Raw genomic sequence first — 11,249 nt, forward strand, 5'->3', positions numbered from 1 at the left:
AAATTGCATTGTTTTTCTCAACCATGAAAACGAAGATATTGATAACTCAAATCTATGTTTATTAAAATTTGATTTGTCAAATGATATTAATTTATTCATTCTACTTGTTGAATGCAAAATATATATATATATAGATTTAATTTTCACTTCTTTAAAAATATAATTTTTAAATTTGATTCTTTGACATATGCATCAATTAATATCAATTCAACTTTTGTTTTTCTTTTGAAATTAAACTTATGAAGACTAGTTCCACGTACAAATTTCTACATTTTACTTTCTACTTTCTACCAGTATTTTAAAAAATCAAGTGAAGTTTTATTTTCAATTTTTTTAGAATTTTATTAAAAATTTAAGTATTGTTTTAATGCGAAAACGATAATCCATAGACGGTGAAAAAAACAAGCTTAAATTTTAAAAATATATGACTAAAAAAAACCATTAATCAAAAGGTTGAAGCAATATATTTTTTACCATTAGATTCGATATATCACTCCAAATACTATTAGACAAGTTTTTTTCTCTTTTTCTTTTTGGTCAAAGTGAATTCAAAACTTTTTTTTTAAAAAAAAAAACTCAAATAAATCAAATGTATCTTATTTATTAATTGCTTAAATGATTCAAAATCTTACTTTGATGGCTAGAAACAAAAGCCAACCTAAGGAATTTTGGTTGAGACTTTTTTTTTTCCTTTTACAAAATGTTAAATTATATTTTCCTTTATAAAATTAAATTAAAATTCTAGTTTTTATGTTGTGTTTGATGTCATCCCCTATCATTTTAGAACTTTAAATTATAACTTCTTATTTGGTTAATTTTTTCAACATCTCCATGTATTATTAGATGGGAATAATTTTCTTCCCTGACATATTTTATTTTTCTTCTCTGACATATATTTTTTTCTCTGACATATTATAGTTATACATTTTAAAGAGATATGGTGTTTACAAATAAAATATAATGTAAGAAAGCATGTGGCAATAATGATGAATAATTTTGAGAATGTAACCAAAAGGACCTAGTTGAAAATTCAAAATTTTAGATCAAATGCACCAATTTGACACAAAAGACTAAAATAGTAATTTAACTTTATAAAGTTAGTAATTAAAAAAAAAAAAAAGAGGTTACTATTACAAACATAATTTTTCTAAAGTATACAAAAATTAAATAAAAATGCATTTTTAAAATTTAGGAGTTCGTTTCATTCAAGGTGCTCATCGTGGAGAGAGAGAAACTCTATAGGCAAAAAACTAAACATGATTACAATTCAATTTACAATTTTTTTTTTCTAAAAATACAACAATTACAGATAGCTAAATGCATATAAATTAAATAATTCATTTATAGTTAATTTATGGTTCACATGGTTATAACATGTGAAGTATGGGAGACGAAGGATTTAAAATTTTGATCTCAATGTGTTTTATATATTGGATCAATATTAATTTTATTAAATAATTAAGGATAAGTTATAAAATAATACCTATACGTTTTGCCATTAGTTTAAAAGGTATTGTTATTAATTTTTAAAGGTACTTGGTGAATAGAAATTCTTTAAAATTTCGAGGAAAAATGACCTAGAAAAGGACGTGAGCAATCCAAAATTTTGTTTTAGATATTTTTCATGTAATTTTAAGTTTATATTTTCTTTCTAAATTTTAAAAATTTATACTATAGGGATAGTTTTGAAATGTTTATAAAGAGAGAAGTGGTAATTTATTATTATTATTATTATTATCATTGAGACAAATATGGATAGTTAAAAGGGAGATTTTCAAAAATAGAAAAATAAAAAAAATATTTACCCAAATAGCAAATTTAATTATAGTTGTGATAACTGATAAACAATGTTATCAATATCTATCACAGATAGATGTTGATAGAAGTCTATCAGCGTCCATAGGTAATAGAAATTAATAGAAATCATCATTGAAGTTGATAGAAGTCTATGAATATTTGCCGGTATTTTTTATTTTTTTATTTTTTGTTATTTTTATAAATAATTTGATATTTTTCCAATATGTCAAAATTTCTCGTTTTATAATTTAACCCAAAAAATAAATTTTAACATTAATTTAACTAATAATTAAAACAATAAATTAAACAAAAACACCAACAATTATGGGGTACTAAAATTTTGTGACGCGTTATGAGTGGAAAGAGAACTTTTAGAAGTACTCGAAAAAGAAGACACAAGTAAAAGACGAAATTACCCTTCATCGTTGCTTGCACCCCCCCCCCCCCCCCCCCCCCCCCCTTTCTTTTTTTCCTCTTTTCTTTTCTTTTCTTTTCTTTACCAAGCGGAAGGGCACAGAAAGGGAGAGCTTTCACCGTCAGCGTGGTTCCTCGTTTCAAGTTTCTTCACATTTTCGTTAACTTTCCGGCGACTTCCGGCCACTGCAAGCTCCGTTAGCTCTTTTTCTTTACTCTCTAGTTTTCGAAAGTCTTGTGGTTTATCGCTGCATGGAGTTAACTTTTTTATTTTTAGTCTGGTTTTCTTTGATGTGTTTGATTCAACGTTTTGTTGAATTCAAGTGTCTCTTGAGATTTAGGGTTTTGAAGTGGTTGGAAATGTTGAATTTTGTTCTTTGTTCTTGTTCCTATGTTCTGCGGGGCTAATGAATTAGTTAGAAATTTGGTGTCCGAAAGATTGTTGGTAATGCTAATTTTGGGTTGGTTTGTGTATGCTTGATTGCGAACTGGAAATTTTAGCTCAAATGTCAAACTGTACTGTTAAGGGAGATATGCGTTAAGATTTATTTTACCCGTTGGAGATATCGTATCTCATAGGAGATCTACACTATCATTCACAAGATCAGTGAAAATGTATATGCTTCAATTAAACTTTATAAAGAAATTCTACACTGGAAAGATATCAAGACAAGAGGCTTTGAGAGCTGATTACTGCACTGGGACAATCCAGCAATTGTGCTAACTCCTTCACTACTACCCTGTTTAATTTTCTCCACTTGCAAAGGAAAATTAGTGAGATAGATGATCAAGTTATTTTTATTTGAAGAGTATATTTGGGTCCTTATATGTAGTATTTAATGGTCTAGGGGATATCCTGGGAGCTATTATGGCTAAGCGTATTGGGGCTAATGTGGCAAGGAACCAATCTTACAATGTGAATGTGTCTAGTTTTTTGCTATGTTGCTTCTTGTTGCTTTTGACCTTTCTCCTTGACATGAAACAAAACTCCTTTTCACCCCTGACCAACAGGCTTTATTTTAAAATTGTCATGAAGTTCTATATTACCAATTGAATCGATCGGTTTATTAAGGAAATTCAATAGAAGGAATATGCTCATATACTATTTATTCTGGAATTCACCATAAAATGCATCCTGATTCTCACATATAAATCAGAATATTCTTCTTCCTGATAAATTGATTTATCTGCTCCTGTATGTAGGTTGAAGCTTATTGTGCTTGCCGGAGTACCTTAATGATGCCAATTCTGTAGGTAGGTCAATCATGTCCTTTTACTTCCAATATTGATGCTAGTTTTCTTATTATGTAAAAAGTTAAGTTAGCAGGTCGGATGTGGCTGAGAGAGGTGCTTTATGACTTGTACTACTGGTCTCTAACATTGCTAAAAATCTCATGGTACAGTAGGCCTATAAAGTGGTGGTTTACTGATGGAACGAGCATCTATGAAATTTTAATGTATGGTTTAGCATATGCATAGCACATAAAGTCTAGGCTGCATTGTTTTTTAGCCATCTTCAAGAAGGGATAAAATACTTGTATTTCTTGCTTGAAGTGCTTTTGTCACCGTGTGGATACAAAATTATATTCCATCTACAGCTCCAGGAAACACAAGCATTCTTATGTGCATTATATCTGGACCTCCCTGTTATTTCCCAGTAGATGTCATGTACACTGCTTTGGAGATTGCAGGTGGATGATGTTGGTGCTCTATTTGAAGGAAGTTTATTGTATTCCCATTTTCAGAAGTAGCTGATCTAATTCCTCCCATTTTCAGAAGTAGCTATGCTATTGACTGAAGCAAAAGATAACCAACTCCGTGAGAGCAATAGCCAGAAGGTTCACCCACAACCCATGGAAGAGGCCATGAATCAGAAACCCGAAGCTATGGAAGCCCTTATATCAAAGCTTTTTGTTAACATTTCTTCCCTTAAGTCTGCTTATATCCAGCTCCAAGGTGCTCATACACCTTATGATCCTGAAAAGATTCAAGCCGCAGACAAACTTGTAATTTCTGAGCTGAAGAAACTATCTGAGCTCAAGCACTTTTATCGAGAAAACAATCCCAAACCAGTATGTGTTTCACCACAGGACTCACGCTTAGCTGCGGAGATCCAAGAACAACAAAGCCTTCTAAAAACCTATGAGGTTATGGTCAAGAAATTTCAGTCTGAAATTCAGAACAAAGATTCCGAGATTCTTCAGTTGCAGCAGCAGATTGAGGAAGCAAACCAGAAGAAGGTAAAACTGGAAAAGAACCTCAAGCTTCGAGGGCTATCAATGAAAGAATCAGAAGGTTCTGCAGATGAAAATGGAAATTTCCCTGTGGACTTGACCCCTGATCTGTTTATGTCAGCCGTGGAAGGCGCCTTTAAGGCAATTCACGATTTTTCCAAGCCTTTGATTAACATGATGAAAGCAGCTGGCTGGGACCTTGATGCTGCTGCTAACTCAGTTGAATCAAACGTCGTCTATGCAAAAAGAGCTCACAAGAAATATGCATTCGAGTCCCACATATGCCAGAGAATGTTTTGCGGCTTTCAGCATGAAACTTTCTCAATCAAAGCAGACGATCTTGCACTTACAAAAGAGGATTTCTTCCGGCAATTCCTTTCGTTGAAGGACATGGATCCATTAGACATGCTAGGCCAAAATCCAGATTCCATTTTTGGTAAATTTTGCAGGAGCAAATACCTACTAGTGGTTCACCCAAAGATGGAGACCTCATTCTTTGGAAATTTAGATCAGAGAAATCATGTGGCAGGAGGTGGACATCCAAGAACCCCTTTCTACCAGGTTTTTCTTAAATTGGCAAAGGCAATCTGGCTCCTACACAGGTTGGCTTATTCTTTTGATCCCAGTGTAAAGGTATTCCAGGTTAAAAGAGGAAACGAATTCTCCGAGCTATATATGGATAGCGTGGTAAAAAATTTGATCATAGACGAAAACGACCCAAAACCAAAAGTTGGCCTGATGGTCATGCCGGGTTTCCTGATCGGAGGGACGATAATTCAGAGTCGAGTTTATCTCTCAGGCGTCAAGGTTGCTGAATAAACAAACATGTTGAGCAGGTTGTGCATCGATCCGAAAAGAATTGAGGCCTTTTATGTGTTTGTTTAATACAGGTTTTATCTGTTTGTTGTAATATATAGAGTTGCTATTTTTCTGTATTGCTGTTGTTGGGTTTTCTGGTGAAAGAACTCTTAGTCATGCCCCTCTTCATCAAGGTTCTACCTGCTTGCATTATGTAATGTATTCATGTTTCAAAAGCAGAGAAAGTTCAATTTACTAGGCTGGGTTCAAAATAGCTTGGAACTTTAGGATTGGTTTCAATTATTTTGGAAGACTTTTGATCAATTTCATTTTAGCCTTAAACTTTGAAATTGTTTTAGAATTTTTATATTAAGAGGATACATGAAAATTAATGTAAAAATTATAATTCAATTTCAATTTTATACAAGTCTAAGATTGTTGATACTATCAATTTTAATTCAAAAGCTCTTGGCGACATCATTTAAACTATAGTGTTCAAATATCATCTCAGTTTTATTTAAATTAAGGTTTAAAATATTGCGTAAGGTGTCAATTTTGATATCAAAGAGGGTAAAGTTCCACTAGCATAAAAAATGTATTCTCAACCTTGACATCAAAGACCCAATTTTCCTTCCTGTATAAGTGTCAATTTCGATGTCTATATATATTTTTGAAAAATTATAAATATTAGCCAACAATTAAAATAACGAGATTAGAACTTCTTATATTTTATGGATTAAGACACGTAAATAAGTGCAATCCATAGAAAAGATGTGTCCTCACTACCTTGACTTATTTAGTACTCCACTCCGAAGAAACAACAATATTTTAAAAGACGTGTAATAGTTAAGATATTTCCTAGTTGTTTGTATGCTCAAAGCAAATATGAAAATCTTGATTTATGTTGATGAAAATCTAGTACCATGATGAAAATAAAGATCTACTTTATCCGATATCAAATGAGAGCTATGATAAAATAGAACTATATTGTTGCATTAATCGGTACATGAATATTAATGTCAGAATTTAGAGGTTAAAATAAAAATTTCAAAGCTTTACAGGCATAATTAAAACCTGCTCGAAAATTTTCGTGCTATAAACAATGAAGTTATAATATTAATTTAGTTTCACAACCTCCGTTGTAGTCTAGTTGGTTTAGGATACTCGGCTCTCACCCGAGAGACCCGGGTTCAAGTCCCGCCAACGGAATGTATATTTCTTTTTAATTATTTTTGTTATTATTATTTTAGGGAAAAATGACTTTTTGATCCTTAGATTTTGAGTTGCATTTTTGTTTGATTCCCTAAATTTCAAAATGTTTCACATTTAATTCTTGTATTTTGATTTTAGTTTCAATCTAAATCTTAGGTTTGAAAATATTACAATTTTACCTTTAAGATTTGAGTTTTGTTTCAAATCCCTACGATTCAAGATTTACCGTTTTAATCTTAACTTTTCACTAATTATTCACTTTCAGTCTTTACTTTTAATATCTATTAATTAATTAAAAAAAAGTATATTAATTTTCGCTATTTTTCATCACTATTAAAATTAAATTTAAAATTTTACTTCATAATTATTTTAAATTAATTAATAAACATTAGCATCAATATCTAAAAGTAAAAAAATTAATGAAAAATAAAAGTTAAAAATATAAATCTAGAAACCTAGGAATCAAATTGAAACAAACTCAAATTTCAAGGATAAAGTTGTAACATTGTAAAACTTAAGAAACTAAATTAAAACAAACTCAAAACATAAAAGACTAAATGTAGAACACTTTAAAATTTAAAGACCAAATAAAAACTAGACTCAAAACTTCGATACAAAAACATTATTTTCCCCCTCCCCTTTTTTTTTTGTCGCGAAATCAATTCATACCGAAATTCTCGCAGTATTGTACACATTTTCTACCTCGTTCTGGGCTCTCATATATTTCCCATGTAATATGGTCAGCAACGAAAGCTCACAACCTTCATATTTATACGTGAATAACCATTATTAAAATGTTTTATTAGTCTTGTATTAAAAGATCTTATACAATCTTTGCTATGAAATTTTCAACTCGTAGAGAAAAGATTATCAATTATTAAGAGAATCTATAAATGTAGATCTCAAAAAAAAAAAAAAAAAAAACCCTACAGAATCAAACAGTAGACATTACAAACAAGTCGAACCTCGAAGGTATTGTGTGTATATAGAAGATAATTAAGGGAGGGCAATAAATGGGGCTCAAATTTATCAACTTGGCTTCATCACCCTCAAGTCCAACTGATGAAAATAGCTAGTATAAATTAAACAAACAGTTCCATTACACTATGATGACATTATTGTGTTATGTTTCCAAGTTTCCAAGAAACGTGTGAAATGAGAAATCTCGCATCTTATGAAACTGAGGCCAAAAATGGGGAGCTTCAAGATTTATGATTTTCTTGCATTTGTTGCCATTGTGATTTGTTGATTATCAGCTCAGCCATGGAAAGACCTTAGGAGATGTGGGCAGCCGAGCTGTGAGGACTTCAACTCCAGTTTCTGTTACCTGCATAACACAAAATTACACACCATTTTACATTAGACATTCAAGCTAGGGAAACTAGTCGGTTAGTTCAGTCGGTTTGAAGTGTATTTGTTGGTCAGTTCAGCAACTAGTCGATTAGTTCAGTTTTAATTGATTCTATTCGTTCTAGGGAATTTGATTTTGCAAGTAGAGCAATGAGTTTGGAAAGGTACCAATGCTGGCGCTTGGTTTGTTTATTTGTTTTCTTTAACCAATGGGTTTGTTTGAAATTGATTTTGGCCAAAACCCAACATAAATTGACCCAAACACCCTACGCATCATTTTACTATCTATTAAAGAATGAAAGGATTGTTTAAAAAGGAGAGAGAGACTTGGGTGATGTACTTATCTTGGTACATCCCAAGTATAGTCTAATAAAATACTGCCATGTGATATTTCCTTTTTTGTGTGGTAAAAAAATGGATGTACCTAATCATTGCTTAAAAAAAATGGTTCCTAAAGGTCTAGAACCTAACAGATAACTGCGTGCACAAGTGCTTTACAACAAAAAGTTCTCCAGTGTTTTATCTGTGACCACCATGCTGATTTCCTTCAGAAAATGTTGCATACCATGCTAATTATAACAAGTCAGGGGCTCCGGTTATTTCAAAAGAAGTTATGAAAATGCCTTCCAGGTATAAATCGTCAAAGAGATGGGATATCCATTACTTGATTTTAGCCAGACCATTAAATTCAATATACTAATATTGGAAAATAGGATGGTGCAAGGGATCTTCATTGTTACCAAGAGGGTGTGTTCAAACTGAGCACTTCGTTTGCCATCAGCAGTAACAGCGGTCCACCCATCAGGCCACATTCGATCACGCCACACGCCTGTGCTTAGAAAATTAGAATTACATGAAAAAAAAGAGAGAAAGCACGTGCAGGAATCAAAGATGGGAGTAAAACATTTACCTGCATTGATCATTGGTTCAATTGTGAAGGTCTGCCCGGCTTTCATCACACCGACTGCTTTGTTTCCTGGCCAGTACATCATCGAGAGTAAGATTTGACCGAGGTTGAGCAAGAGGCAGAGACATATCATTTCTAATATCTGTAGTTTCTCTCTACATTCCAAACTCAACAATGAAAGAGGATGCACAGGGGACAGCGAAACACAATTATCCCCTGGAAATACAAAATACATACGTAGATATATATACACATACATACATACATACATACACACACACTTACTTCCATAATGAGGAATATTAGGGGCACAATGAAAGAGCTCTCCAATGCCATGCCCACAATATGACCTGACCTAATTGTATATAGAGGCAGTGAGAATAAAACAATTATACAAATATTTAATAATCTGATAGAAGTGATAATGACTTCTATTGGAAACTGCTATTGGAAACTGAAATTAGACATTACCACAGACAAGCCTGACATTGAAGCATGGCGATTAATAACTTCTCCAACATCACGGAATCTAACTCCAGGTTTCACTGATGATGATAGAAACAATCCAGAACAAAGATTTTTGTTACGTAACAAAAAATAATGACAGTAATAATAAAACTAAAATTACGTCACAAAAGGATTATATCACAGCAACATTATGTATTCTTATACATAATCTTCACAATCCGACCTAATTTTGACTTTTCTTATGATGGTGGATATTGGTTCAAAAGAAAGATCTAAGAATGGATACTGTTGAAATACGTTGAATTAGCCCTAAGGGCATTTTTGTAATTTTTGCTATATTTGCTAAATTAGGGTTTCACCTCATTCTATTTATATCTGAGGTTGGGTCTATTGTATGTATGACATTAAATAATAAGTCCTTTTTCTATCGTGGTTTTTCTTCCCTGAATTAGGGTTTTTCCACGTAACTCCTTGTGGTCGTCTTCTTTTCTTCTATTTCAATATGGTATCAGAGCAAGGTGATGAAACCCTAGCTCCGATAAGAAGAAACTCAATCATCAAACTTGATAAGTGAAGGTCGCTGACTAATGAGGCTTGATTTAAGCAGCAGTTGATCGCTATCTCCGAACAATCATCCCAGGTGGCTCACAACCGAACAGATCCAGCTAGCGGAGCCGAACAGCAGGTGGTGGGCTTGCTCCAGCTGGCGCGCCGATTAGCTTCCAGACTCAGCCGTTCCAATCGAACACCACTGAGGAAGGTCACGCTCTCCAGCCGGCGCACGCGAACAGGTCACAACCGATTGAAACCCTCGACTTCGCACGCGAATCGATTTACAGCCGATCGTACCCCTCGACGTCACACAGAACGGATTTGCACCAGACGGTCGTGGGTTTGCTCCAGCTACCGGGTCGGGTCAGATCGGCGCGATTTCTTCAACCTCGCAGCCGATCGCCGAGCCTTCTGTCCGTTACCCACCATCACAGCCGTCTGGGAGCAACGCCGGTCACGGGTTGCCGAACTTTGCCGCCGGTGGACTTCCGACAGTAGCTTCTTCATAGTACCATGGTGGATAGCTTCTTCCTCATGTGTATCCAGTTCAACCCCAGTTTCGAATGGGTGATTCCATAGAAGAAAATCCCATGGTTTTTAGACAAGAAAAATTCCAGATCTGAATCTCATGGGGAACTCCAACAACAATTGGTTAATCTCCAGCAACAGATGGACGCCCTTGGAGTCAGATTGAATGGCCATGATTCTTCCCCGATGTATTCAGAAAATCCGGTATCAATGTTACCTACTCTTCCAACTTCTAACTTTTTATTTGGAACAATTGGAAATTCTGCAGGAATGATCACAGAAGAGAAGTTGAATGGGCAAAATTACTTCTCTTGGTCCCAAACAATTAAAATGGTTCTTGAGGGACGCCATAAGTTTGGATATTTGACTGGAGAGGTACCACGACCGAATCCTGGGGATTCTCAAGAGCGTGTCTGGAAGGCAAAGGATTCTTTGCTCCGCTCAATGTTAATCAGTAGCATGGAACCACAAATCGGGAAACCTTTACTCTATTCAGCCACTGCCCGAGATATTTGGGATGCAGTCCGACGGTTATATTCGAGGCGTCAGAACGCATCCCGCCTGTATACTCTACGTAAACAGGTTCACGAATGCAAACAAGGGAGCATGGATGTAACGTCATACTTCAGCAAGATGTCGTTGTTATGACAAGAAATGGATCTATGTCGGGAGATCATCTGGAACTGCCCACGAGATGGAATTCAATACTCCAAGATAGAAGAGGTTGAGCGTGTGTGATTTTCTTGCCAGGCTGCACCCCAAATTTGATACAGTTCGTAGTTGAATACTAGGGCAGAAACCAATTCCGTCTCTCATGGAGGTCTGTTCAGAGGTTAGATTGGAAGAAGATAGATCGAGTGCAATGAACGGGCTGGGTGTTACCACTGTAGAGTCAGCTGCCTTCGGGGTAAAGTCCACTGGAGCTGATGGTGACAAGCAGAATAGTAAAACACCCCCAGTATGTGAGCATTGCAAAAAACAGTGGCACA

General features: G+C 34.4%; 2 protein-coding genes and 1 non-coding gene across 7 annotated transcripts in view; 2 read left to right on the forward strand and 1 right to left on the reverse strand.

Moving 5' to 3' along the window:
• The first annotated feature begins 2,267 nt into the window (after positions 1–2,267).
• LOC120069996 (protein GRAVITROPIC IN THE LIGHT 1) lies at positions 2,268–5,572 on the forward strand. 5 transcript variants are annotated; one of them, XM_039021843.1, is made up of 4 exons: positions 2,268–2,408; positions 3,415–3,465; positions 3,810–3,902; positions 3,988–5,572. In XM_039021843.1, the coding sequence occupies exons 3-4, from the start codon at positions 3,833–3,835 to the stop codon at positions 5,262–5,264; spliced, it is 1,347 nt and encodes a 448-aa protein (XP_038877771.1). In that variant the 5' UTR covers positions 2,268–2,408; positions 3,415–3,465; positions 3,810–3,832; the 3' UTR covers positions 5,265–5,572. The 5 variants fall into 5 exon arrangements, with proteins under 5 accessions (XP_038877771.1, XP_038877773.1, XP_038877774.1 ...); XM_039021845.1 differs by lacking the exon at positions 3,810–3,902 and having other exon boundaries at positions 3,903–5,572; XM_039021846.1 differs by lacking the exon at positions 3,810–3,902 and having other exon boundaries at positions 3,957–5,572.
• An 806-nt stretch (positions 5,573–6,378) lies between these two features.
• Positions 6,379–6,452, forward strand: TRNAE-CUC. Its single transcript has one exon. It is a non-coding gene; the product is annotated as a tRNA-Glu (tRNA).
• A 930-nt stretch (positions 6,453–7,382) lies between these two features.
• The window catches only part of LOC120069994 (methionine aminopeptidase 1A), a 20,696-nt gene continuing 16,829 nt past the window's right edge, over positions 7,383–11,249 (reverse strand). The window contains exons 12-16 of the mRNA XM_039021841.1: positions 9,184–9,257; positions 8,998–9,067; positions 8,716–8,781; positions 8,546–8,634; positions 7,383–7,782 (exon numbers count right to left, since the gene is read on the reverse strand). Of these exons, the coding sequence (XP_038877769.1) occupies positions 7,708–7,782; positions 8,546–8,634; positions 8,716–8,781; positions 8,998–9,067; positions 9,184–9,257 (374 nt within the window). The 3' untranslated portion in view covers positions 7,383–7,707. The remainder of the gene's footprint in view (positions 7,783–8,545; positions 8,635–8,715; positions 8,782–8,997; positions 9,068–9,183; positions 9,258–11,249) is intronic.

This window comes from Benincasa hispida, unplaced genomic scaffold, assembly GCF_009727055.1.
Source record: "Benincasa hispida cultivar B227 unplaced genomic scaffold, ASM972705v1 Contig737, whole genome shotgun sequence".
Classification (NCBI taxonomy): Eukaryota; Viridiplantae; Streptophyta; class Magnoliopsida; order Cucurbitales; family Cucurbitaceae; genus Benincasa; species Benincasa hispida.